The sequence below is a fragment of the Anoplolepis gracilipes genome, chromosome 14 (assembly GCF_047496725.1).
Source record: "Anoplolepis gracilipes chromosome 14, ASM4749672v1, whole genome shotgun sequence".
Lineage (NCBI taxonomy): Eukaryota > Metazoa > Arthropoda > Insecta > Hymenoptera > Formicidae > Anoplolepis > Anoplolepis gracilipes.
In genome coordinates this window covers 575,935-603,782 of record NC_132983.1, presented here as the reverse complement: position 1 = coordinate 603,782, position 27,848 = coordinate 575,935, and the positions used below count along the sequence as shown (strand labels likewise).

The 27,848-nt window shown below is 34.4% G+C and overlaps 4 protein-coding genes and 1 long non-coding RNA gene across 32 annotated transcripts in view; 2 read left to right on the top strand and 3 right to left on the bottom strand.

Moving 5' to 3' along the window:
* Nucleotides 1-106: 106 nt before the first annotated feature.
* Nucleotides 107-1,892, bottom strand: Prx5 (Peroxiredoxin 5). The gene is made up of 4 exons (XM_072906035.1): nt 1,644-1,892; nt 1,137-1,271; nt 770-901; nt 107-622 (listed from the first exon to the last, which is right to left on the bottom strand). The coding sequence occupies exons 1-4, from the start codon at nt 1,743-1,745 to the stop codon at nt 431-433; spliced, it is 561 nt and encodes a 186-aa protein (XP_072762136.1). The 5' UTR covers nt 1,746-1,892; the 3' UTR covers nt 107-430.
* Nucleotides 1,893-1,934: 42 nt separating this feature from the next.
* Nucleotides 1,935-3,204, top strand: LOC140673234 (uncharacterized). The gene is made up of 3 exons (XR_012048024.1): nt 1,935-2,209; nt 2,331-2,922; nt 3,016-3,204. It is a non-coding gene; the product is annotated as an uncharacterized lncRNA (long non-coding RNA).
* On the bottom strand, nt 2,547-8,385 carry Rrp5 (Ribosomal RNA Processing 5). 2 transcript variants are annotated; one of them, XM_072906018.1, is made up of 7 exons: nt 8,252-8,385; nt 7,524-7,611; nt 7,298-7,354; nt 6,470-7,031; nt 3,255-6,383; nt 2,994-3,159; nt 2,547-2,912 (listed from the first exon to the last, which is right to left on the bottom strand). In XM_072906018.1, the coding sequence occupies exons 3-7, from the start codon at nt 7,352-7,354 to the stop codon at nt 2,750-2,752; spliced, it is 4,077 nt and encodes a 1,358-aa protein (XP_072762119.1). In that variant the 5' UTR covers nt 7,524-7,611; nt 8,252-8,385; the 3' UTR covers nt 2,547-2,749. The 2 variants fall into 2 exon arrangements, with proteins under 2 accessions (XP_072762119.1, XP_072762118.1); XM_072906017.1 differs by lacking the exon at nt 8,252-8,385 and adding an exon at nt 8,115-8,250.
* On the top strand, nt 7,764-12,755 carry Mrps22 (mitochondrial ribosomal protein S22). Its single transcript, XM_072906033.1, has 3 exons — nt 7,764-7,961; nt 8,045-8,520; nt 8,690-12,755. The coding sequence occupies exons 1-3, from the start codon at nt 7,868-7,870 to the stop codon at nt 9,167-9,169; spliced, it is 1,050 nt and encodes a 349-aa protein (XP_072762134.1). The 5' UTR covers nt 7,764-7,867; the 3' UTR covers nt 9,170-12,755.
* Nucleotides 9,695-27,848, bottom strand: part of LOC140673222 (uncharacterized) — a 199,054-nt gene continuing 180,900 nt past the window's right edge. For 22 of the 27 annotated variants that reach the window (XM_072905984.1, XM_072905986.1, XM_072905985.1 and 19 more), the window contains one exon: nt 9,695-15,281. In XM_072905984.1, coding sequence (XP_072762085.1) covers nt 13,776-15,281 — 1,506 coding nt within the window. In that variant the 3' untranslated portion in view covers nt 9,695-13,775. Of the gene's footprint in view, nt 15,282-16,758; nt 16,864-24,556; nt 24,610-27,848 lie in introns of those variants that run through there. The other 5 variants (XM_072906006.1, XM_072906007.1, XM_072906011.1 and 2 more) reach the window with 3 other exon arrangements.

The following is a 27,848-nucleotide window of genomic DNA, read 5'->3' as shown; positions in this document are numbered from 1 at the left end:
ACTTTTTAATAAGAAAAATCTATTTTTATGTTTTCAAAATATAAACTAACATTTCCATTAATTGCAGAAAAAACAAATAATTATATATTTTTAAATAAATTAGATATTATTTTCACTCGTATTTATTAAGCATTTATATAACTATTTTTGCAAATTTCCTTAATATTTTATATTGTAAATCGATATTTCATAAAAAAAAAAAAATTATAAAATGCATTCTTAAAGCATTTCAACTTAATAACAAATAATTTAATGCCAAATTATAAAGACTCAAATTAAAAATAATAATATCACACAATAGTTCCTTCGTTATAAGGATGCAGTTCTTGAGACTAACAATATATTAAAGAATAAAGAAAACATAACATAAATATTAAAGAATAAAGAAAAATAAAAAAAGTTGAGAAAAAAAATAGTAGGATAATATCCTTTAAACTTTTATGCGATCTGCCAGAGAGCAAGATAAACCAGTATTATCTGGTTCAACATTAAGTTCCTTTACAGTCCCGTTATCAACAATCATAGAATAACGTTTGCTGCGCTTGCCTCCTAAAACCTGCAGATCTACGCTAAGATCTACAGCATCTGTAAAATCTCCTTTAGGATCGGCTAACATTCGTACCTAACAATAGAAACAATTTTTTAGAAAGCAGATAGACAAAGAAAGGGAGAGAGAAAGAAAATTAATTACAAGAACTTAACTACAATATAGTAATCAATCATCAATTATTTTCTTCATTTAATAAATTTCATACTTAAATAAACACACCTTTCCTGTTGCATTATGTTCTTTTCCCCAAGCTGCCATAACGAATGGATCATTGATACTAATACAAAAGATTTCTGAAATTCCCTTAGATTTTAGTTCATCAGCTTTTGTAACATAACCAGGAAGATGAGTCTGAAAATTGAAATTAATAATTAATTAATTATATAACACGTATCAGAAAAAAATAATATATGTATTAATCTACAAACTTATTATTTTATCAAGTGTATATTATACATAAGATATGTTTTAAAGTAGTATATATAAAAATTTTTTTTTTTATTCTATTAAGATAGCAACGTTATAGTATATATATTGTAGTTTTTTAGTTATAAAAACAAAGATTAATTTAAAAAAAAATTTTTACTTTTGAACATCCAGGCGTGAATGCACCTGGTACACCAAATATAATGATTTTCTTGCCAGCTGCAGCCTGTGCTAGATTCACCTTATCCGCCGGTGTATTCTCAAAGAGATCCACGTTAGGCAATTTATCTCCAACCTTAAAAGTCATATATGTATACAGTTAAATATTTCATATACATATATATATATAATGGTATAACTATTTAAACATAATAACTCTTTTGTTTTTAAGTAAGAGATGTCATATTTTCCATAATATTAGATGCAATAATATTTATCTCTATTTTAATAATATTTATTTATTTAAATTAATATAAGTTGATATTACATAATTTGCTATTTTTTCAATTTATATCTCAGCTTGTAATTATTACCATAATAATGATGTAAGCAACTAATCAGAATTAATTAAAAAAAAATTCTACGCATTTTTATGACAACGTCAAGAGAGCTTGTTTACATTGCGTAGATATTTTTTGTTTATTAAAATAATTAAATCAATACTCACGGCAATAACCATTTTTTGCGATGATACGTGAAAGCTTCGTGCAAAACAATTAAACGATCGTCGTCCGTTGACGGAAACAACACGACTTATTAGCTGATTCATGTATGCACTGGACACTGTGCACCTCGGTACGTCTCGAATCTCGAATCTCGGATCTCGGGTCTCGGGTCCGTGATCCGACCATATCAGACCACAGACTTTTACATATTACTAGAACTCTAGATAATATTAGATTACTAGCTTTTGATAAAGGTGCAAATTCATGAAACGCTTATTGCAGCGTCACGTGATTACGTCGTGATACTAGCATAAAAAAAACTGGATTTGACCTTCGCCAATTTCATGATAACTCATGCACATCTCATCTTTTATTATTCAATAAAATGATAATGTTAAAATTTAATTATATTTAATGTTTAATTTAGACTCTGCATGCTACGCTATTTCAATTTGTGTACGATAGTTCTTGACAGTTTTTTTAATAAGTAACATTTATTTCGTAATGTTAAAATTATAAAATATGCAATTAATAAACATCTAATTTTGGACTTAAAAATTTAATTTTTGTAAGTAAAATTCATTCTTATATATATGTTTATATAAAATTTAATTTTTATATTACATAAATTTGTAAAAAGTTATAAAGTTATTTGAGATAAATAATAATGGATGGTTTTAATATTTCAGATTGTAAGAGAGATTATATAATATAGAGCAATTTATTTGGACAATAGTAGCTATATGATACTGGTCAAGATATTTACAAGAATCATATTTTTAAATTAACATAAAAAAATCAAGTCAATTTGTATATTTTTCTTTAAGAAGATAATTCACTTTTATTCTTATTTATAAGTTATTTTCAAGTTATCTATTGATTATTTGTAAAAAGATTTAGATCGAGTTATAGCAACAATTGATTTATTTGGACTATTTTTACATTGTAATACTTGCTTATAAGAGTAGACGGCAAAAGAAAAACAGTACAGTCAGATTTCTTACAATTATAAAACTTGGAATTTGGATTTGTATCTTTTACTTAATTATATCTTCTAAATACTTTTTCAATTTTTGAGTTTACTTTTGAGTTTTGGATAAGTTTTACATTACTTATTACATTGTTTCTCGACATAATCAGCAGCCATTTGTACTATACGAGCTACACTCTCAAATGTGCCATACTTTTCCTCGAAATTCTTAAACTTTGTAAATAAAATCTTCATTTTTCTCACTGGAAGTGTTTGGACACAGGCTTGTTCCAATGCTTTTCTGTAAATGTGTAAGTACAAAAAAAATATATTTATTACAATAATGTGTTTTTCTCTCAAGTGTATATTAAGATATCTATACCTGGCTTTATCAATGTTCTCAGATTTGATTAAACAGTCTATGTAACATGACCACACATCGACACGTTTCGGATAAGAGCTCAAGATCTTCTCGAATAATGTCTGCGCCCGTTCCTTATCTCCCAGTTTGTTCTCCAAATTTGCAAATCTTGCCAACAAATTCACATCTGTAAAAAAATGTACATAATTAAAAATAGAAGCGGTATGTATTATTTAGTATTTTTTTATAATTACATAAAATAATATATATGTGTGTACTTACGTTGAGATGCAGGCAACGATTGCATCGCCCGTTGCATAATGTGTCGCGATTTTTCTTTCAGACCGATCTTCAATAATGCAGCACCGCAATTTATCCACGTTTGAAGATCCTGTTTAAACTTGCCAATCATAGTGTCGATAATCTTTTCTAATTCTTTTTTTCTACCAGCGTCCGTATGTACAATCAACATGTGTGTATATATTTTGAACGCGTCATTGGTCCGCACAGCTTTCTGGAACACGTCCTCCAAAGATTCCGGAGTGCCGAATCTAGACTCTAGATTTAGCCAAGCGTTCCATACGTTTAACCGTTCGTTTTCTTCTCTGAAATTGATCGTTTTGATGGCTCGTTTGGCAACCGCTCTCGCTTTTTCGATTTCCGTAGCTTGCAAATGATACACCATATACTGTGACCACACCAAGGAACTGTCAGGACTGGATAAAACCAATTTATCAAATTGATCCGTCGAATTGGGTGCTTGATTACTCGCCAGAGCTTCCTCTTGCTGACGGATCTTACGTTCTTTCTCGCGTTCTTGTTCTCGACGCTCGGCTGCGCTCAATTTCTTCTTCTTTCGCTTAGGTTCCTCTTTAGGTTCCTCCTCTTCATCGCTAGATGTTTCAGGAGAAGCAGCTACATTTATTTTATCGTCATCCCAGGAAAATCCACAATCTTGAATATGTAATTGTAAATCATTCGCAATTGGTTCATCTTCTTTTTTTTCACTCTCATCGGATGACTCATTAGTCAATTCAGAAGATTCATCTATAAACTTTATTCTACTTTCTTTTTTAATTTCAGCTTCATATTTTTTCTTCTTCTCTTTCTTTAGTGCTTGCTCCGGTGGATTTGTAAGCATTACACTTCGTTGTTCAGTTATTTTCTTTGTAGTTGCAGGCGAGTCTTTTGGGATTTTGGTTTCAAATGCAGACTTTAACATACAAATGGGAACAATATCAGACTCGTTTCTCGTCATTACAACATACACTCGAATCTTGGCGAAAAGCATGTAAGGCGTTGTATCGGGAGCGATGTCGTTAACGTGTCGGCGGACGGGTAACGCTGTCAAATATCCTGCGCCATTGCGTTTTATGAGAACGAGTATCAACCACTTGGTAATCAGCAAAATTTCGGCTCTCAGTACAACTTCGGTGGGAAGTTCCGGCAGCGTTTCTTGTTTCGAACTAATGCCATTTACTATTCTCGGTAACAATGATACCTCGACGTATTCATCGACATAATTCTTCCACAGGATCGTACCGAATACCTTGTCTCCAACTTTAAACTCATTGGAATAATGATCATTGCGTACTATACCTTTCAAACGATTATTTAATTCAAATACAAGACCATATGAAGTAATTTTCTCGACAATGCCAGTGACCTTCTGACCCAAGACTACCGATGAAATTGGTTTGTCTTTATAAAACGGTTGCATCACTAGTTCCGATAATTTATTGAGATATAAATGTAAAATATCCACTGCAGCCATCATTTTAGCATTGTTATCCAACAGACTATCCCATACATCTTTCAATGTCATTGTCAGAGTTAAAGATTTATCTCGCTTATTAATACTCGTGATTTTAACAATTAATATTTGATTCACGTCCAATAGTTCGAAATTACTGATGTTTTTATAAGATACAAATCCTAATTTTGGATAATTTTCAATAGATAAGATAACTCTCACACCGTCTTGCAATCTATCTCTGATTGTACATGGAATGCAATCGCCTACTTTTAACGAATCAAAGCTTCTATATCGTTCTTTTGTCACGAGAGTATATGAAAATATTAAACTTGGCTTTGTAGCAAAAACTAAAACTGAAATTCGATCTCCAGGAGTGCATCTTGATGCCAATAACTTGCCAATTTCAATACACGGAGCCATATGACCCGCTGGTAAGAAGCCTGTCGCGACATTATCTTTTGCTTGTATCGTCAAGTGTACTCCCTTGATGGACGATTCTGTAACTACTCCTTCGATTACTTCTCCAATTGAAAAATTCACGATCTGCTGGTTCTGTTTTTCATTAACAATTATTAGTTTTATTTTTCTTTTATCCTTTTCTACAGACTCGATGCATACAGTAACAGTTTGACCAACGGAGTAATTCATATTATATGTGTCGCTGTTTAACGCAGTGCGTGGCACCCATCCTCTTAGAGTTCCATAAAATCTCACTAACAAACCATTCTGATCTATTTTAGTGATTGTACCGTGATATTTTGATCCAGACTGTGCATCATGAATATCATGTAAAACTGGTAGTTCGCTTTTTATTAGCGACTGTTTCAGCGTAAACGTTGCATTCATAGAAGTAGATTTAAAGTCCAAAACTCTCGCTATGATTCTATCTCCGATTTTCAATTTATTTATTGCGCTTTTATCATTATCAGATACGTGTATCGGTGGAACAAGTCCCGAAATCTGTCCTACCTGTACAAGTATACAGCCACTTATATACAAATCTCTAATAGTTACAGTAACGATATTGCCATAGTTCAGATCAGAAATTAAAAAGTATTCCTCTTTTAAAAGTTCCTTCTCCATTGTACAGATATAAAGATGTTCCATCCAGTTATACGCAAGTATTCTGCACTTATGTGTGGAACCTTGCTTAAACACAGTCGGAATTTTGGCAAATGGAACTTGGCTTTTTGGGAAAGAAACAAATCCACGTAGTCCAGATTTAGATATTTTTAAAATTATCCCATCGGATACTCTATACAGTACTTTTGCTTTTATAATTTTGCCTCTATTAATATTTTCTTCTTCAGATTCATCGGTTAGTAGACTAAAATAAGCCAATTTCACAGTTGGCAATATATACAACAACACACCAGTCACTTCCATGTTTTCTGCATACATAGATAAAGGATTGTCTAAATAAACTTGATTTATATATCCAATGTTATCTTTTCCAAATGTAACTTGCAAACCATTGGAGAGCACTTTTGTCACACAAAGGGATAATTTTGTTCCCGGTGTTAGAACGTCTAAAGAGACTATATTATGTGTGCTAACGTTATTAATCTTTTTTTTCTTGGCTGACAATTTGATGATAGATGAATTATTTATTGTTTCTATCTCCTTAATGATGCACAAAAGTTGATTACCTGGAACTAAATAATTTATAAAGTTATAATGTTATAAAGCACTTTTTACACAGAACAATATTAATTCATTATACGAAATTAGTTATACTTACAATATTTCTTTTCTTTATCAACATTCTCGGTAGCGAGAAATGCTCTAACATTAGCTATGCCTGTGTCAACTACATATCCATGATCTTCTATGCTCTTAATAGTGCAAACTATCTTTGCATTTTTTACAAGATAACTGTTATGTATATTCTGATTTATTAATTGTGGCTCCATAGATAAGTTGTACAACCATTTTTTCTTTTCAGATTTACCTTTGACATAACACACTACATAATCACCAAAATTATATAAATCTTGCCAAGGTTTAAATTCATTTAATCGGACGGCTTTTATGTCAATTATATTTTGCAACAAGTTTGTGTACGACTTGCTGATATTTGTAACTTCCACGCGTCCTACAAATCCACCTGGTATAGACACAATTAAGTCATATTCTTTAGTATACATTTGAGAAATTCGGCCAAGAACTGTCATTCCTTCATGTAATGTTGCCTTTGATAAGCGACTTGCAGTGGCGATAGAGTTTATATCTTTCACATTTACATTGTTATCTTTTTCCTTTGTTCGTTTACGTTTTTTGCTTGATCTAGATTCGTCAAACAACTGAAATGAAAATATTGCATATTAATTTCATTTATATAAATGTGTATACATATATTTAAAAAAAATATATATATACACATACACATATATACACACACACATAACACTACAGATAATTAGAAAACAAAAAATATAAATAAACAATGTGTTATACTTTTTTTTCTACATTTATAAACTTTATAAACTTAAATAAATTTTATATTTGAAATTCATTAGAAATGTTTTCTTTCTCTGTCTCTTTATAAAGAATAAAATTATGTCTTTACTTTATTTGACGATCTTTTAATTACGGGTTTTCTTCCGCCTCTGGGAAAGCTCTCCATCTGTAAAAATAACAATAACTAAATGAATATAATATAAAATAAACACACATAAAAATAGGTTAACAATATTAAGTATGAATTCATGTTAGATACTGAATTTATTAATATTTATATATTTGAAAAGTCGTTATTAAATTTTACTGCACATATAATTTTATTCCATACTTACTGTACAATTTGTATTAAAAAATCTCGTATTTGTATTAAATTTTTAGATCCACTACTCCCACGTGGACGCCGCACGCTGCGCTTCTAACCTAAAAGCGAAATTTCATTTGTCACGTGACCAGTTTTGTCGAACAGACTGATTGGCTACAATTGGAAAACACCTCTCAAATCTTAGGAATTTTCTAGTCGACAGCCAATCAGATGTCAATCTGACATACTCTGTCGCACGACACGTATGAACCCTAATTGCTAGCTTAGATTAGTTTCGAGTCGAACGATGAGAGGTTAAGTTTTGTATGAATTATTTTGTGATATTTGTAATTTATTGACTGGTGACTGGACATCATGCTTTGGCATCGTATAAACAATTTTCTGCGACATTCGTATGCTCGTGCAATCTTCAATTGCCGTAATTTTGCGTCAGAAAATGTTGAAACAGGTATTAAATCTAAACTTTGCTTTTTTAACATAAATGCAATTAATATAAATTATTAAACATTTTTTTATGTAATTTTTAATTAGATTCGATAGAAAGAGATCCGACACCATATTTCTTTAATAGAAACGTTCAGCAGTATCTCAAAACACTAACCACAGTAGATTATACAAAAATCTTTATCGCTCGCAAAGATGGACACAAACTCAAACCACCAGAGTATAAATTTTTAACAAGCGAGCAGCTTGAGGAAGCTGCGAAAGAAGCAGAGAATAAAGCAAAGAAATATTTACAAATGCCACCAGTGGTGAAGCAAAGATTAGATCCAACTGAGCCGCTGTGCAAAGACCCTTCATTAAAGGACCATGATACTGCTAAATATGTGTTTACCGATATCACATATGGTCTCAATGACAAAAAAAGATTTGTTGTGGTTAGAGAACCTGAAGGCACATTGAGGCATGCTACTTGGCAAGAGCGAGATAGGATTGTACAAATCTATTTTCCAAAACCATCCAGAGAGATAGAAAAACCAAAAATGTTTGAAGGGGACAATTTGAAAGTAAGTAAATAATGAAAACATTATTTAAAATATTTCATTATATTGTTTACTGACATTTACGCGTTTAAGGTCAACAACTCTAACAAAGAAAGAAATGTATAATTTAATTTTTTATAATTTTATAATTTCATTTAATTATTGTGATTAATATCGCGATATTTTTTTACAGAGCTTATTAAATCGCAACGAGTATACATTCATACTGGATCGAGCCTGCGTGCAATTTGAGCCGGACGACCCGACGTATCAAGAAGTCACGCGAGAAGTATACGAGCATATAAACAAAGAGAAACATTTCGATGCTTTGAGGTCTACGCGTCATTTCGGGCCGATGGTATTTCATCTAGCGTGGACGAAAAACATTGACAATTTATTGTGCAAGATGATCGAGACTGGTCGGATTGAACACGCCGCGATACTGATACGGATCTTTCATATAATTCATCCCACGTTGAAATCAGCAGTGGATCTGTGCAAAGTCAGTGATGATGTAGAATTTATTATGCATTATGCGCGCCTGGACTCGCCGAGAAAAAGTACGATCGAGAAGCTCTTGCAATCGTATAAAGAATCGCGACAAAAACATCAAATCATAGAGGAAGGTATTAAACAGGCGCATGGTATTGTTTTAGAAACTAATAAAGTGTAAATATAAATTAAAATAAAACTAGTATTTCTACAATATAATTACATCTCTGATTAGGGTTTCATCTATGTAATAATGACCGATAATACCCGTTTATTCGAATATCTTGATATTACTTTTTTCAAAAGAAAAAACTACCTAAAAAAGATGTTTAAAAACTGTAATAATAGACAATGAACTTGATTATTTATAAATAATGTAACTGTTAAAAAATGCTGCTCGTGAAGATTAAAAATATTTGTAAATTAAATCTATTTAAATTCTGCTAAATAAAAATCAAATCTAATTAAATTATAGAAAAACTTTTAATAGACAAGTAATCTAATATCGGAAATCGTTTATCTGTCCAATTTTAATCTTTATTAACAACAAAAGTTTGCTACGCTTCTCTTTAGAACGTTCTACTATAGAAGAAGAGTGGAACTGTCATTACACAATATGTCATGATTTACCTTTTATTCGTTGTTCGTAAGGTTGATTTAATCGATGGATAACAGACAAACGGTGATCGTCAGGATAATTCGATGATTATTACTCGATTATTTTATTATACGTACGGTAGTACTTACAAACATTTACAAATGTAACAAGTCAATTCGATTTGGCGTACAGGATCATCAGAAAACATTACACTAATGATTCTCGCTAATCGCGTTATGGGAGAAAAAAACGGAGATAAAAAAGAAAACTGAGATGAAAATCGATCACGAATAGTCCGCGCTTGATTCGCGCGGATCGACGGCGCGCACCTTCGATTCGAAACGCTTCGTTTACGATTAGAAGGAAAAAAGAGCGGGATGGGGATCTAAAAATTTATTATATTTAACGCACGCTCGCGCGATTAAACGTATTTCCCGATAACAAATATATAATTTTAGCACTATCGCGACACTTTTAGATGTATCGCCGCGAACGAAAATGCACCGTTTAAAGTAGCTCTCTTAAATGCAATATATAATTGTGGCATAAGTACCTATATAATAAGCGCGCGCAAAACAATATACAAATTCGATATGAAAATAAAATTAAAAAAAAAAAAAAAAAAAAAAAAAAAGAGAAAAAAATGTTTTTCCCTTTTTTTCTATCCGCTGGGATCTCGCGTTGTATTAATACTTGATAAGCATTTGCAAGCAAATGCTTTTGTTATCGATCATTATCATTCGCCTTATCTTTAATGTATGTGCTCTTATTGTAAGTAATTATGATTTCCCTATAGAGACATATGCTTGTGTGTGACAGTGGTAAATAAATAAGATCTTTATATATCTCGCTGCATGCGTTTAACCCTCGGATGCGTTATTTCATGTCAATTGCGTAAGCGATCTGTTTCGCTTATTCAATTATGAAATCAATATTAATCGCTCGCATGATTATATAAATACTACTAATAAATCTACGTCTTATTACACTAATAAATCATAAGATTAAAGTGTGTGTGTGTGTGTGTGTGTGTGTGTGTGTGCTTGATCGTGTAAAATATTTTTATACCAATATTTTGTAATTCTTAATCTTACACTGTCGCGATATTGGCAAAACTTGCAATCTTGTGTAAAGACAATATCGCGTAACATACATTTATTCCTAATAATCTTAACATTTTTTAATTAATTTTTTTCTTACTAACATAATAACACACGAGAACAATTTTTGTAATCTACGAGAGAAAGAGAGAATTACACAATTATAAAAACAATTATAGAAAAACGATTCCCTTGTCAATCGCGTTTTCGTGTCAAACTATTTAAGGATCCTCATTAACCAGAGGATGCTTAAAAATTTTTTCAGTTAATAGTTAGTAATGCTAGATATTAACAAATATGAAAAGCATGATTTCAGTCACAATCTCATTCGAAGAATACGCCGCCGAGTTGAAATTAAACCTCGCAAACGCATCCGAGGATTACGACGAAAATTCCGTGAATATTTGCTTTAACGAAATGGGATACGATAAAGCGTATAAAATAAATATGCGAATGTGTCAGTTGTTAGGCCCTTCGAAGCATGGTATGCGCACTGCGTCGAGCGCCGATAATCCAATTGACGGCACGAAAAGTCCAAAGAGCATCTGAAAGACACGTCTGAAAGATGTAATTTCATTGAAATTTTTCAGATGCTTTACATCTCGGACATTTACGTTTTTCGTTTGGAAGGAGCGACGACGAGTTTGCCTTTTGTGCAATAAGCTGCGATAAAGTAGTACGAATCACGCTTGCGAGAAACGATCAAAGTAACGCGCCAAGTTTTCGCAATGTTTCGTCGCATTAAATTTATTTCAGTTTTTATCCGAATGACAAAGGAGAATATATCGTTAAAGGATCGACGATTCGTCAACTCGATCGTAAATACATTCGACTTTTCGCCTGTGACGATGGAAAAGAAAAGGGATGAAGCGACTCGACGATTTTCTGTGGCGCGCAATGTGATAATTAGCTAATAATCGTGCGATCGTGTCCATGTAATCCAATCCGCAGGATTGCACGCTGCTGCGTTATTTGGGTTGGTACATATTGAGCAATATTCTCTTTCTAACGACACGTTTCTTTGGCCGCCAAAAAATTTACCGACAGGTCTTTCGCGCGTCTTGCCTCTCGATTCCGATTATCCACAACATGTTTTAAGGAGAGAGATAAAGAGCGGACAGTCCATCAGTTGCATCGATAGGAATGAATACTCTTTCAACCAGTCTTGTATCTCTTGGGATCGTTTATGTAGATTTTAGATTGCAAACATACATGTGTGTGGAAAAAATGTATGCATTTATAAGCTATTTAAAAACTATCAAGTCGTACTTGAAATTTAAATCTTATACAAATTAAAGACTAACTCTGTCTTTTTTTTTTAATTTCCTTTTTCAAAAAAAAAAAGGAGAGTTTTAAATTTCGCTCAATTTTAACTAATGATTACATAAATACTGCGTGTATTATATAAGTAATAAGATTAGAGTCTTGAAAGAAAAAATATAATATTGGTAAAATGCAATTCATTCATAAATATACATTGTATCGATGCAACTCGGCCGCGAGAAATCGATCGAATATGCTCTTTCGACATAGATATTCTGCATCGTATTAGCAAATCGATGTCGCATGGATTAAACTGATAACCAGATGTTTGTATTTATATTCGCATCCGATTTTCTAGATCTCTCGAATTTTCTGTTAATCGTGTCAGATATCTTTTGTGAGACGTCCCTCCTCGGATTCCTTGTATACCCCCGGAATATTCTCTCGCGTTGAGTGCCACCCGCATAAATACCTTGCCGATAACGAGGAATAATCAACGTCGATCGTCTATATCGCTACGCATTCTGTATATGTGTATTTATATATGTGTAAATGCGGCTGGATGTGTGTGTATATATATACACACATGTACGGTAGCAATTATTCTAAGCACGATAAAAGTCACGTTAGGACCGTCGTCATCGTGTACGAAACGCGTGTGATTTCGCCGTCATTTCGTCACCGCCGCTTCGTTTGTGGCATTAACGACGTGTGAATGTATACGTACGTATTGTATATGCGCACATGTGTACGAGAGAAGATTGCACAGTATATCTCGTGTATACATATACTATATTTATCTATTTTTCCACTTATGTGTATATATTTATATAAACCTCCCTGCCCGTACGCGTACATATAGTATGTATATATTTATATATATATATATATATATATATATATATATGTATATATAATATATACGTATGTATATTATGTATAATATTTATATGATGATTCGCCTAGGTAGAATCTTGACGGTGTTTTACGCTCGCCCTACTACGATGAAGAAAGAACGAAGAGCCGGCTGTAATAATTACGGGTGACGGCTGTGTATAATCTTAAAAAAGTACGCAAGTGTACGTCGCGTTCTTCTCGTATTTTGGCACAGAAACGTGTTACGAAGAGCACGCCGGATGTGTATATACGAGGTGTATACAAGGATCGATTTTGAGAGATCAAGAGAAAGAGAGAGAGAGAGAGAGAGAGAGCAAGACGCCGCGCCGCGTCCAACGTGGAACATTAGTGCAATGCGAGACCCGTCTATCCAATTGGGCGCATTGAATATGCTCGTGTAAAGGTGCAAAATTCAACGAACCCCAACGCCGCGTTTTCTCTTTTCTTTCTCAAAAAACGTTGATCGTTCCGTTTATATCGCGCATATCGAGAGCTTTCTTCGCGCGTCTTTTTACGATTATTAATGCTATCGTTAGCCATAGTAATTAGTGCGGTATTATGTTCTTACGCGTGTCCCGCGCTAAGTTTTTCTACGCTTTATTCTATTTTCGCAAGTTAGATGTTACGCGTATATGGCGAAGATTGAAGGAGCAATCTTCTTCTTCCTGGGTCTTCTTTCCATCAGCTCTTCGTTTGATCTCCTTAACGCTACCATATCCTGTGACCTTTTCTATCTTGTTCTTCGTCGTGTCCATTCTCGTTCTTATTTTGTTTTATTCGTCTCGTTTGATCGCAACCTCCACTGTTGAGGAGGATCAAGGACCACGCGATATAGCATCCTCGTAATCTCGCTGGCCGTGTTAACTCGCCAGCGCGATTTCAGCGGCAACCTTGACGGTCGAGTAGTCGATCAGCGAGCGGCTTCTCGGTCACAGAATGTCCGTCTCGTAGACCTTGCTGGTAGTCGTAGTGGATGTGGTGGTGACCGTTGTGGCTAAGCCGGCGGTTGCCGAGGACGACACCAACGTCATGGAGGTGGCGACGCCTACGGTCTGGTTGTTGGTCGTCGTCACTGTTGTCGTTGTTGCCGCGGAGGTCATCGGAACTATCTGTCCATTGGTGATCTCGATCTTGGTCGCTTGACTGCCGTCGCCGGTAGCATCCTGCAAGATCACCTGCGGCTTGATGCTAAGACTGGTGAGGGATCCGGAACTCGCGGCGCTTAGACCGAGGCCCATCTTTGCCAAAAGATTGCTCTCGGAACCAGTTTTCTTCAGGAGATCAGGCGGCGCCGGCGGTACAGTAGTGAGGCCGGCCGCGTTCCTCTGTAACTGCTGCAGCCTCGCGTACTGTTCTTGCAAGGCCTTTTGTTTTCTCAGAAGCTCCTGATGACGTTGCTCCAGTTGCTCTTGCCTGCCGCGTTTGCTCTGCAGGCCTTCCTGCGAGTTGACGCTCTCGCAGGAGCTCGAGTTGCTGGTCGATAGCACCGCGGAGGATTGCGAGGACGACGAGTTGTGCATCGGGGCAGGGACGCTCGGTGGCGCCGACCGGTCCCCGCCGACTTGGTCCACTGTCGTGGACAAGATCGTCGTGGTAGAGTCCGGCGGTAGAGCCATGGGCGGCTTGCCACCGCGCGTCGCCGGTCGACGTAAAGTCGCGTTGCCGCTCTGCAAACTGCACGGGTGATTCCTGGGCGGCAGCTGAGGGCTGGTCGGGCTGGCCAGAGGTGATCGAGAGCTAGTGCGTGGCGGCGGTGGCGGCGGTACTCTCCTGGCGCTCGCCAGCTGCAGTAGCTCGACGTTCCGTTCCGGAACCGGCGGCTTCTGTCCAGGTAGGAAGGCCTGCGGCATCCCAGCAAGTACCGGCATCCCCGTAGACTGCTGCTGCGACGGTGGTTGCTCCTGCAGCGACAACGCTTGCAGCCTGGCGATGGGCGGCGAGGTGTCGGTGTCCGAGCTCGACGGATACGAATGTAGACGACGCAGAGTGCCGCTGGCACCCGGTCCCATCCCGGGTAGGCCCACCATGAGCCCCCCGGCAGGTACCGCGCCGGACAGGGCACCGCTCGACGAGTCCACGCTACCCTTTCGACCGATGTCGCTGATACTGGGCGCGCGAGTGGTGCCGCCGCCGCCGCCGCCGCCGCCGCCGCCGCCGCCGCTGCTGGTTGCCGTGATGCTCGATTCTCGCAGGCTGGAAGCGCGGCCGATGTCGGCCAGGAGCACGTTCGAGCCCGGGTGCACCGACAAACTGCTAGACACGTGGCCCATCTGCGAGCCAGGTCGCGAGAAGGTCTGCAGTTCATCTAGCAGAGCGTCGAGTGCGTTCTCCGGACGCTGCTGAGGGTCGGCGGGTGACTCGTGAGGGTGGCTCCCTCCCCCGAGGACGCTCGCTGACCCCACGACAGTGCGTTCCGCTGGCACAGGGGCAGCTGCCTGTTCGTTCAGATATGTCGAATCAAAAGTCGGCACGGATTTGCCTCGGAGGAAACGTCGCGCCAGTGTCTCCTCACGAGGACGCGTCTCTCTTTTCTGAAGCTGGCAGCTGGCGCGACGCTCCTCGACGACGCTCATCGGGGAAGTAGTATCGTGCTTTTTTTTTTTTTTTTTTTTTTTTTTTTTTCCCGTACACTCTCGTTGTCAGTAAGCTGTCAGAAGAAGCATCCTGAACGCGATCTCGTACCTTTGCAGAGATGCCGTGACCATCACCGATACAAGCGAGTGACCGTGTATAAAGTACACAGTGATATACATATAAATACTTACGCGTGTAGATATGATAAACATATATATATATATATATATATATATATATATATATATATATATATACGTATATATATATAGATACACAGAGATGTATAAGTGTGTAGAAACGTTAAGAGAGAATTTCGTAAAATTGCACATCAATTATGTATGTACATTTGATTTATGTATGTACAGAGATACATTTTTACATTTCAACGAGATGGTGCAGACGAATATATCGGAAATATATTCCGTATATAGTACATATTTCGTACAATATATATTATTACAATACATTCATTTAGTGATTTAGTGTTTGTGCTGTCGCTGCGGATGCTTTTTCTGACAACGAGAGCGATGATCGTACAAGTGGCGTCTCGATGGAAAGGTCCGAATAATAAGATTGAAAAAAGAATGAATTGCGGAAAGAGAAAGAGAAAGAAAGAGAGAGAGAGAGAGAAAGAGAGAGAGAGAAAGAGAGAGAAAGATGATATATTCGAAACACGGATCATTTAAGTCCACTTTAATAGTAATAATGATTCTGTAACAATAAGCGCGATCTGAAATATTTCATCTAACTTTTATATAAATTTTATAATAAAATTTTTTCATAAAATTGATAATTAATTATTAATTTTATCAAATTAATTTAAATACGATTGCAGACTGGACTTTGCGTTTTGCGCTGCTTTTACTGTTAAAATGATTAATCTAAAATGATCAAATAAAAACGATTAAGACACGAGGACGCGTTTCGACACGCCATAATCGTACGATCGGAGGATCGCGAAGTCGAACTTCGGCTTTCTTCTTCTATGTCATGCGTGTGCATGGTATGTGCGAATAATAATGTGCATGCATAGAACGGTGAAGAGAGATGATGGAACGGAGAGCATGAATAAGACAGCGATGAATGATAATACGCATGAATGAGCATATGTACTACGGAAATGCAGAATATGATGAATGAAGAAAGTAAAGTAAGAGAGAAGAGGCGCGAAAGAGGAAGAGAAAAAGAGAGCGAGAGAGAAAGAGAGAGAAAGAGAGAGAGAGAGAGAGAAAGAGAGCGCAATGATGAGTCGTGAATCGTAATAAATGAACGAAAAAAAGGCACACAATCGTATGACATAATACATAAATATGATTAATTCCGTTAGATAGTTACCTGCGGTCAGTTATACGTTTTGTGCGTGCGTTGTGCGTGTTACAAGTCAGTACTCGTTTGGGGCTCTTTTACATTTGGCATCGATTGCTGTCCGGTATTAGTCAACTTAAAAAAAAACAGAAACCAAAAATCAAAAATTCGAGGTCAGAGGTCATATTGTGGACCGCGGGTGTGGAAGAAGAAGAAAAAAAAAAAAAAAAAAAAAAAAAAAAAAAATTCTTCGTCGCTCTCCTCGATTTGTTTTCGCTTAGCAAAGTCGTCGCACACGAACGTTTGCACACGGACACGTATCGTAAACCAGGGTAAATCGCGAGAGTATAAGAATAAAACTTTGGAAAAATTAAAAGAATTAAAAAAAACTTGTTCGAAACACGTTTTTACGATGCTTTTTGCACAACGTGCCTCTTGGACGCGCTGCTCGAAAAGCGTCGAGTGAGATTTTTTTTTTTTCTATAACTGTTGAAAATAATATCTCTATATTTTATGATTATTATAAAACTTTAAAGAATATTGCATCACATTGCTATAAATATACATTGTATATTATTTACGTCGGATTTCTTTTTTTACCCCAATCGACCGTTCATTTACATACGATATTCACGTGTCGTGTCCGTGATCGACGTCTAATCTTGTGGATCTCCGTGCAAAAAGGCAATGGAGAATATGTGACGCATCGCTCGGGCATCGACTTCGTTCGTCGCTCCGAATGCAAAGATTTTGCGTCGATCATCTTGCATATTGTGATCGGATGAAAAGCGCGAGAAATAATCACGAATCAAATTTTCAATAGGCGTAGAGCCTAAATAAAATCTCGAGCATGCAATTTATTATGATTTGTAACGTAGTAAATTCGCAACTGATTGAGAAATACTCTATTCTTGTATGTACGTCAGAATAGATAGAAACGACATGATTCCCGTGAAAGATGCAAAAAAAGTCGTCACATTTTTTTTTTAATGATTCGGGTAGATGAATTAGAAAGTGCATACACGGAGTTCATTGGAGCGTTTGGTGAACGCGGCGATGTTGTATTTTTTTGTCCAAAAATTGAACTCTTATTTTTCTACTGGAATTTCATTCAATTGTACTTATTTTTTTTTTTTTTTTTTTTTTTTTATAATTTTGTTAAAACAGAGATCCATCTGATATTTTTCAAGTAATGAGACTTTGTTATTTCGCATTTCTGAAAGAGCGAGTTTGTTCAATTTTTCAACCTTTAATCAATTTAAAAATATTTGCATCCTGAAACGTTTTTTCGTCGATGGAGCATCATCTCCAGTTTTTGACAAAAAATATCGCCACGTTCGCGCCAAAAGCGTTCCCTTTATGCATACGTAATATCCATCATATCATATATTTAATAAATCTTTTCATTTATAATAAGGTAAAACATGAAAACTGTTGTGCCCATGCCGATGATCGAGGTGCACAAAAATGTATATACACAACGCAATTATACACAGAGAGGAATAAAATCGTTTTTCTTACCGATTCGTCGGTTTACGAATTAGTGTAAACGAGTACGCTCGTCGATGCCCGCACAAATGACGTTGTCGCTTTCGGGTTTCGAAGAAACGGAAGACCCCACGCAAAATATAATAACACATGCACTTTGCGTGGATTAAAAAAAAAAAAAAAAAAAAAAGAAAAAGAAACACGCGATGGGGATGTTTTTTTTTTTTTCCAATGGAGAGTTGCATGCGTGTTTACGCGCGAGAATACATACACATATAAATATATACATACATTCATAATGTATACATATATATATATATATATATATATATATATATATATACCATGTATATGTAACATGCACACACATACACATATATGTATATATCATGCCGACATGCCACACGCATACGTAATACAGAACGTGCCTAATTAATATTGGACTAATAAAAGAAATAAGAAAACGGAAACAATGTATAGAATGGTATGTACATATACATATTATACGAGAAAGAAAAAGTCAGTCAATCAAAAAATACACAGAGAGAACCTTCAGTCCAATCCTTATAGTATGGCAATATAAGTATAGTACGGACTCAGACTCATATAGATAGAGATATATATGTGTATATAGAAAGAAAGAGAAAGAGAGAGAGAGAGAGACAGAGATAAGAAAGATAGATAGATAGATAGATAGATAGATAGATAGATAGATAGAGAAGGGAAAGGAAGAGAAAGAGAAAAGGAACGTATATAATACATGTATATTGGTCAATGTGTGTCCTCGATATGGGAGCAAATATACATATACACGATAAAAAGAGTAAGAGAAAGAGAGACAGAAAGAAAAACATAGAAAGAGCAAAGTGAGATGGAAAAAAGATGATGTATCTCGAACGGAGGGCATGTGTCGAACATGAGATGTTAACATTCGATCGATATTGGATTGAAATTGAAGAATTGAAGACGATGATTACGTGATGGCGAATGATCGACGGGAGAACACGTACTAACTGTAAGTACGACACAATAAAGAAAACCAGATATATAAGCCCAAGTAAAAATCATAAAAGTGAGGAATTAATTAAAAAAATCTCTCGAGATATTTACATGTTAGTATTTTAGACAAGGACAGATCGCAAACTCGCGAGTTTAGACTTCACGTAGTGTAGTGGAAATTTTTTTTAATTGATTCTCCATCCTTAACGAAAGTTTCCTCGAATATGTGATAATTATAATTTTGTTTAAATAAATAATTTTCAATCAAAAATTTGTCCGAAAATTTCCACTACACACGCATTTACCGGCCACTCGGTGAAGTGCTGTAATGTCAATAATTTTCACGAGTTACAATCCGATACCTTGAAACAACAATCAATATCTTTCTTGCTTCCGGATTAATATATTTTTTACTAGCATTATTATATTACCCATCTATTTCTTCCTTCGAAATTTTCCATAGGATGATACTGATTGTTGTTTCAGTTCCAAGATACTCGTGTGCTTTACACAGCCTCGTCATTGCGCTTTTAATTGTAATCGCATTCGTAAAATCATTTTATCGATCGAGATTCATCAAATTTATCTTTTCTCGAATGAAGTTAACAGAACGCCAATTTTAAAAATTCTTTTCAGATAATGGTAACAAATATGACTTCATTAAAAAATTCTTCCCTCACAACACGATAAATTAAATAAAAAAGATTTAAAAAATATTTGAAAATTAAGATTTTTTCAAGTATCTTTTAAAGTTTTACACTGTTTGGAAGCGAATCAGAATCGACAAATTTATCACTCTTGAATTTTTTCACGTCAGGTGTTAAATCTTGCCGAATCGCGTGTGATTAATTTCATAAATTAATAAAATATCGCTTCTAAAAATAGCGATACAAAGAGAATTTGACAAGTTTCGATTCGTTCCCATTCCATTTTCTTGTTTGCGTACGTGTGCAAACATGGGGAAATACTTGTGGGCTAATATGTAATAAATATGTGAATATAACAATTATAATAATGCAATGGAAAAAGTTGAAAATCAAGGAATGACAATTAAATAAATTAATTATAATTTATATAGATTTACTTATATAATATGACGATTAAAAAGTAAAGGATTTTGATAATTGTAATCTAGAAAATATGTTTCAATCTTAATAAAGGGACATTAAAAGAGTATATTGTAATAATTTGAATATAGTTCATCATTCTTGTAATCGATAAACTGTGATTTCCAGATTATACGCATTTTAAATGTAAATATATATCGTATCATCGTTATCAATTATCACCAATCGTACAGCTGAGGAAATATAATATGATATATAATTAGCTTCAAGTGGAATAAAGTTAACAATAATGTTCTTTCTCGATAAAATTATATAATAATAAAGTACTAATATTCAAAAAAAATCACATATGCATTAAACGTCACAAATAAATTCACATTGCATTAAATTTTTACAGGTGGTATATCTTTGTACACTTTTTTTCAATTTTGTCTGATCTTTATTTCTGCGGATAAATTATTTTGTAATTAAAAATTCAAAACTAATAATTTCTTTTTTATGTGATTGAAATAAATTAAAATTAGCACACACACACACACACACACACACACACACACACGCACATAATGAAAATATCATTTTTGTTCAATAATTTCATTTAAAAAATGATTTATTACTCTCGTATTACTTTTGTCTAAGAATATTGTATCGCATATTTAACAAATGTTTGACTTTATTCCATTTGACATATGCATATCGCGCACATGTATACGCGGATGTAAACGCGTTTTTCGTGATGACGAGGCGGTATACCGAGACGTTTCACTGGAGAACGTTTAATGTCATCGAATCATACATATATACATATCAAATCATCGCGTATAATACATATATTTACATATGTATACCACCGAACGGCAGCAATTCGAGCTTCCGATTCGATTCAACTGCGAAGACGGGAAAACACGCGGAAAGAATCCATCAGATGAAATACATAAAAAAAGGGTAGAGACGTGCGTTGAGTGATCTTTCGTAGTCTCGTGAAAAGTGATGGATATGATGAGATGATGTACAGAGAAAGAGAGAAAGAGAGAGAGAGAGAGAGAGAGAGAGAGAAAGAGACAGACAGAGAAAAAGAGAAAGATAGAGAAGGGAAGGAAAAAAGATTAACACACCAATACAGGGAAGAATCTCTGTGAATTGCATTTGCGCGCGTTTGTGATATGTCACGAAAAATCTAATGTAAACCTTGAAAAATGTCGAAGATGATGTTAGAAGACGGGGGATGGGCAAAAGGGTGAGACCTTACTATAAGAAGTGGATTGGAGCGAATATTATGTCTGACGATATTGGGTTGCTACTTTCGCGGTTTTTTTTTTTTTTTTTTTTTTTTTGTTTTTTTTTTTTTTTTTTTACGTCGGGTCGTAGAGTGTTTCGCATCATCGGCGATCGGAATCAAAAATATGTCCTAAAATTTCAACCAGATCAAAAATCCTCGATGCTGTATACAGCTGTCGTGAAAATGTGCTGGTTCTCACGTTTTATTTCATGTAACATGTAACATGTAACGTGTAACATCGAGATACGTGCGCGTAAACTCGCAAAATTATATTTCCGACAATACAACGAATGTCCAAAGGTTGTCGTATAAAAAAATCTGAAAGAAACATTTTCTACATTTTCTCATTCAAGTTATGAAATATCTTTTAGATATTTTCTTGGATACACAAAATTTTACGCTCAAATCGAATAATTAAAAATTAAATTTAAATGAAAGAAAAAATCTTTTAAAGAATTTCAAAATGCTTATTTGATTTTTATATAAAGGCAAGTTTAGAAATACAAATAAAAGATGTATCTTCTTCAGGATAAAAAATTTTTGATGAAACAATCGCTTAAAACATAAAAACAAAATTTAAATTTTTCTGAGAAAATTATTAAAAATCAATCAATCGTATTATCGCGCGATGTAGCGAAACAATCCTCGACGTTCGCCGATGCTCGATGAACGAAAGCGCTCGCTTTTCTTTATCTTTCGTCTTTCGAATCGGCAAGAACGTTTCAATAAGGCTAGCTCGGAAGTGCTCGCGCGGATGCTCGAGAGAAATCAAGAAGGAGAAACATGTGTTGTGTATATATAAAAAAAATATTGTATATATTATATATATATTTTGCGAAAAAGGCCAAGTGAGAGCGTTAAAATCAAAGACGTGTAGCACGTAGCACAGAGCAGAATCTTAATTATTAACGAAGGTTCGCTTGTCTTTTGAATTGGCTAAAGTGACTTTGCTAGCCAATGCATATAATGTTTAGGGCTGTATGAATGTACATGTATGTGTATGTTTATGATTGAGATATACATATCACATATAAACGTGTCTTCTCGCGAAAATTTGGCACGACGTTGTATACCCGGAAGCCCGCACAAAGGCTTTTTCGTCGTATTTCGGACACAGGCATTAATACGTAGCAAAATTCGAAACGATCTCAAGCAGAATAGTGTATAAAGCTATAGGGAATCAATAAAGTGCAAAATAATTTCAGGATAGAAATGAGAAATCGCGCAGCGTTCCTTGCGCCTTTGATTCTCGTTTCAATGTGCTCCATAAAAAACGTGCAGTAGATATAAGCAGACTTAACAGGCCAAAAAATGACAGTATTTCTAAAGTATTAAGCGCTTTCATTACGTTAGAAAATATAACTACTGGCTTTTATATTTCTGATTTGATTATCAATTTATATATTATATATTGCATTATATACACTTATATATATATATATATATATATATATATATATATATATATATATAAAATATTCAATTTAATCCACGCAAGTAATGTGATACGATATATCAAGACTAATATAGATTCGTATTAATCTTGGCATCATTAGAGTTAAACTTTTCTAAAAAGAAGAAAGATTGAGAGAGAACGCGAGCTTTTAAAAATAACTTACAAAATGTATCATTTATTTTTAAATTTAATTAGTTATAAGCAAAGAATTTTTGAACCATCTTTAAAAATTGCTTGCTATTTTGCAATTTTACAGATTGATTTTGTAGAGTTGTAGAGTTTTATACGTATATGAAATATATACATATATATATATAAATGGTAATCAGTTTTAGTGCTCGCCTAAATGAAATTACGTGAAATTAATAAAATAGCGATAATTAAAAAAAAGCGCAATATAGTATTCAAGAGAATTTTTTGTAATTAAGATATAGTATCAAGAGAGTTATTTGTCATCACAAACGATTTTTTGATCGTTCAAAACTGCTCATATCTACTGCACATTTCGACATTTTTCATTTCATCTACAAACATATTTCGATCTTGAAACACCTAATAGAAAAATACTAGCAATCAATAATTGCCTATGCACTTTCCGATATTCCCAATCAGTCTCAGATTTGAGAAAAGGGAAAGCATTTGTAGCTTTTTATAGTAACTTTTTTTCATAGCATATAATAATAAAGAGAACGCGACTATACAAAAACAGAGTCGAGGAATAAGAGTGAAATTTGTCTCAGAACAAGCATGTATCAAGACGAAGTTTAAGGTAGAATGTCAAATGACTGTAGCACGTGTAGCGATAGAAGAATTAGATATTAAATTCACTGGATTTACTCCGAAGAATTTCGCTAAACTTTCAGAAATATTTCATTTTATGCGATTTAGAAAATTTATTATTATTTTATTTTATTTATATTTGTTATATACGAAAGAGAGGAGAATAAATTTGCCATTTTCCTCCAATATTTTTATTAATTCCTATCAAAATTAATATTCTATACTTGAAAAAAAAAAAAAAAAAAAAAAAAATTTAAGCACAAATGTATCTATTTTACGAATTTATCTGTCGTGTGATATGCAAACTACTTGAGACAATTTATACAATGGTTGCGCGTGAAATACGTAAAGAATGAATAAATTACAACAAGATTTACGAAACCGAGAAATTTCTACGTTCACATTTTTTAGTTTACATTTTTTAAGACAATGATAGGAAAAATGGAATCTGGCGGAATACTCCGGAGCGCCGTGAAAAAATAACAATCATCGATAACATGATAATTGTGCTACAGACATATTGATAAATAAAGTATCTGAATATAAATATTCGTGTTTGATACATATTGTGTGCGTGTAGTGTATGTATAATATATATTCGTGTATATGTATATAAAAATAGTACAGAATAATAATTATAATAATAATAATAATGACATAATGATAATAATAATAGAATAATAGAATAATAAACGGTAGTTTTATATATATAATAGTAATTATATAATAATTTATAAATATGAATAAGTAAAAATTTACTCGTGACTGGTCTGTATGGCCTCCTTGAAGTTAGTACTCCACTTCCAGCCATACTAAAAAATTAATATCATTTTCACTATCTGTTAAACTGTAACCTATTTCTTATATTTGATTTTTTAATTTTTCCTTCTATTTCTTTTTTTTTTTTTTTTTCTATTTTGATTTTTCTTCATTATAACTTTTATATGCATAATAGCATAATTGCGTAACCCGCGTTGCTCGCGATTTTTGCAAAACAAGTGCGAAGAGAGAGATGTTCGTTAAAGCAGCGTCTCTTTTCGCTACGTACGTTATCAAAGTCTGATTCATTTCGGCAACATCGAGTTTCATCGGCGTTGCCGGTCGAATTACGAGATGCCCGTAAGAAAAAAAAAGGGAAAAAAAAAAGGGAAGACTCTCGTCGCGACGCAAAATTCCGTTGAAATTGTCGTTGAATCACAACTAACACTTATGAATGATCTGACAAAACATCGTGATCAGCGTCGTCGAAGACGAAAATTGTAAAAGCGATCTGCGTTCTATTCCACTTTGAGCAATTTTATAGCTCTTCGCATCTTGAGCTTTGCGCGATTTCATGAATGAAAGTTTTCGTATATTCTCGTTTTATTATTATTAAAAATTATCGGCGCACAATGACGCAAAGCGTAAGATGCGAGACTGCAAAATCGCTTTATGGAATAGTAAGCAGTGTTTCATACAATTCTGAAGATAATTAAAGCAACGCGACGTTTAGCCAAACGTTGCATTGCCCCTCTTCAAGCAATCTTCGAATCGCTCTCGAAACGATTGAATGACGATGAGAGAAAGAGAGAGAGAGAAAGAGAGAGAGAGAGAGAGAAAGAGAGAGAGAGAGAGAAAGAGAGAGAGAGAGAGAGAGAGAGAGAAATGAGGGAGAGAGGAAGAGAAGCTCGAGACAGCCGATCCGAGCGATTCGATTCTTCCGATATTCATGAACAATAAGCATCGACGGCTACGAATGTTTTGTCACACCATGCGCTAAATGTATAAAAAATATCTATACTATCGGGGCACAGCAAACATTGAAAATATTGGTTTTATGGATAACAAGGTAAAGGAATCCATATCACAGAAAGAGAAAAGAGAAGGAGAAAGATAGATAGATAGATAGATAGAGTGTGAGAGAGAGAAAGAGAGAGAAAGAGAGAGAGAGAGAGAAAGAGAGAGAGAGAGAGAGAGAGAGAGAGATAAACACAAGTTGAAGGAGAATTGCATTTTTGACTTCCGCCGGAATGCTTCCGCTGCTTGTCGGTCCAAAAAAAGATGATATTAAAAACCGATGAGACTTTGAAAGAAGGAAAAAGATAGACTTTGCAAAGAAAAAGAAACAGAGAGAAAGAATGAAAGAGAAAGAAAGACAGAAAGGGGAGAAAGAGAGAGAGAGAGAGAGAGAGAGAGAGAGAGAGAGAGAGAGAGAGAGAGAGAGAGAGAGAGAGAGAGAGCCATCATCAAGAGTCCAAGTATGCGACTCTTTTGGCAGGACCGTGTACGTCGAGAAAGTGACAAGAGAAACTCGATTGTATTTCACACGAGAGGAAATGAAAATGTTGCATTTTTCAAGATCGTTGTCGCTGCAAGATACTTGTTAGGTGGATTTCAAATTGTATAATTAAATGGATTCGCAATTATAAATAAGGAAATAAAAATCTTTGTGCAAATGTTGTGTCAATAATCGACAATCACTTCGTATAACGCAAAATGCTGTAATTTTTAAAAATTATAATAAAGTATAATTATATATTATGCTGTCATATTAATAACTTCAATTATAATATTATATGCAATTATTGGATTCCCGAATAATGGATGATAAAATCTTGTTCGTATTAAGATGTACATCATGTGACAGATTTTTGAAGATATGTCTCATACACAAGTGTAGGTATTTATTTTGTGTGCGACGCATGTAAAGAGACGAAGCAATCATATTATTTAATTTTTTTTCCTGATAAGGTTTACATCAGATTTACTGTCAACGGATTACTGTCAATGGTATCCGAAAGTGATCCGGAACGAATGAAAGGTATCGTCTAGGACGAGATAAATGGAATTGCGTGTTGCCGATTTCTTAATTCTTAATTCTTGGACGATCACAGCAGTTCCACTCGAAAATATTAATCCGCCTTTACATTTCAAATGTTGCGGACGTGCAGAAAAGAACATGCGTAATTTTAAATTTGTATCATTTAATTTTGAGGCTTTTGAAAAAATTCGTCTGATTAAAAACATTTTCATGTCTATATCGATATTACGTACTTTTATCTCGTGACATAATAAGCACGATTCAACAAAATTTTGCAATTGTGCTATATTTCTTCATTAATAAGCATATTGTACAAATTGTACAAGTCAATTTTTCCAAGTATAAACAAATGTTGCGTATACATTATCTCGGTAAAATTGATAATTAATTTTACTAAAATATTAAAATTCTTATCTTGATATTGGATGACAAAGTACATTGAAAACGCAGGTGTTGCAAAATTTTGTCACATTGTATCAACCAACAATTATATCGTTATTCATATTAATCGATAGATGAAAAATTTTAACGCGTCGTATCCACATATGCTAATCTTTCGTCGTAAATGTACTTTCATCAATTTGATAGCTATACCGATCGCCTTGTCTGTCTGACTATATACTATCATTGCTTCATTTAGTTTCAAAAAGACAGATAATCGTACGAAATGTTATACTTTAAATTAGCCTTAAAATTTAATACTAACGTTTGTGCTACGATTTATTAATGGTTATTTATTATTTATTATGTAATTAAGCACAAATTCAAATTTAACTATATTAAGTACATACATATTTTGATTGCAATTTCAAAAGAAACTAAATATTGAATCATTTATACCCTATTAATGATAAATATTATCGTTTCTAATAGCAAAGTATACACGCATTACAATTTTATTGCAATTGTTTGATATTTTGACATGGGAATATTAAGGTAGAATTTCAAAATTGAAAATTGCGCAATGATTTATATCAAATGTTATATGATTGGGCGCGTCACAAGTGTGCGCGTGTATATGTATGTTAGACAAATTATTGTACGTATATACAATACGTATATAACGCAGATATGTATACGAGTATGCATATGTACGCAAAGAGAGAAAAAGAAAGAGAGAGAGAGAGAGAGAGAGAGAGAGAGAAAGAGAGAGAGAGAGAAAGAGAGAAACAAGTATTTTACGTATATGATTATAGACATATTTATATATGTATGTACCAGAACAAAACTCTATATCACTCGTTGCATGCG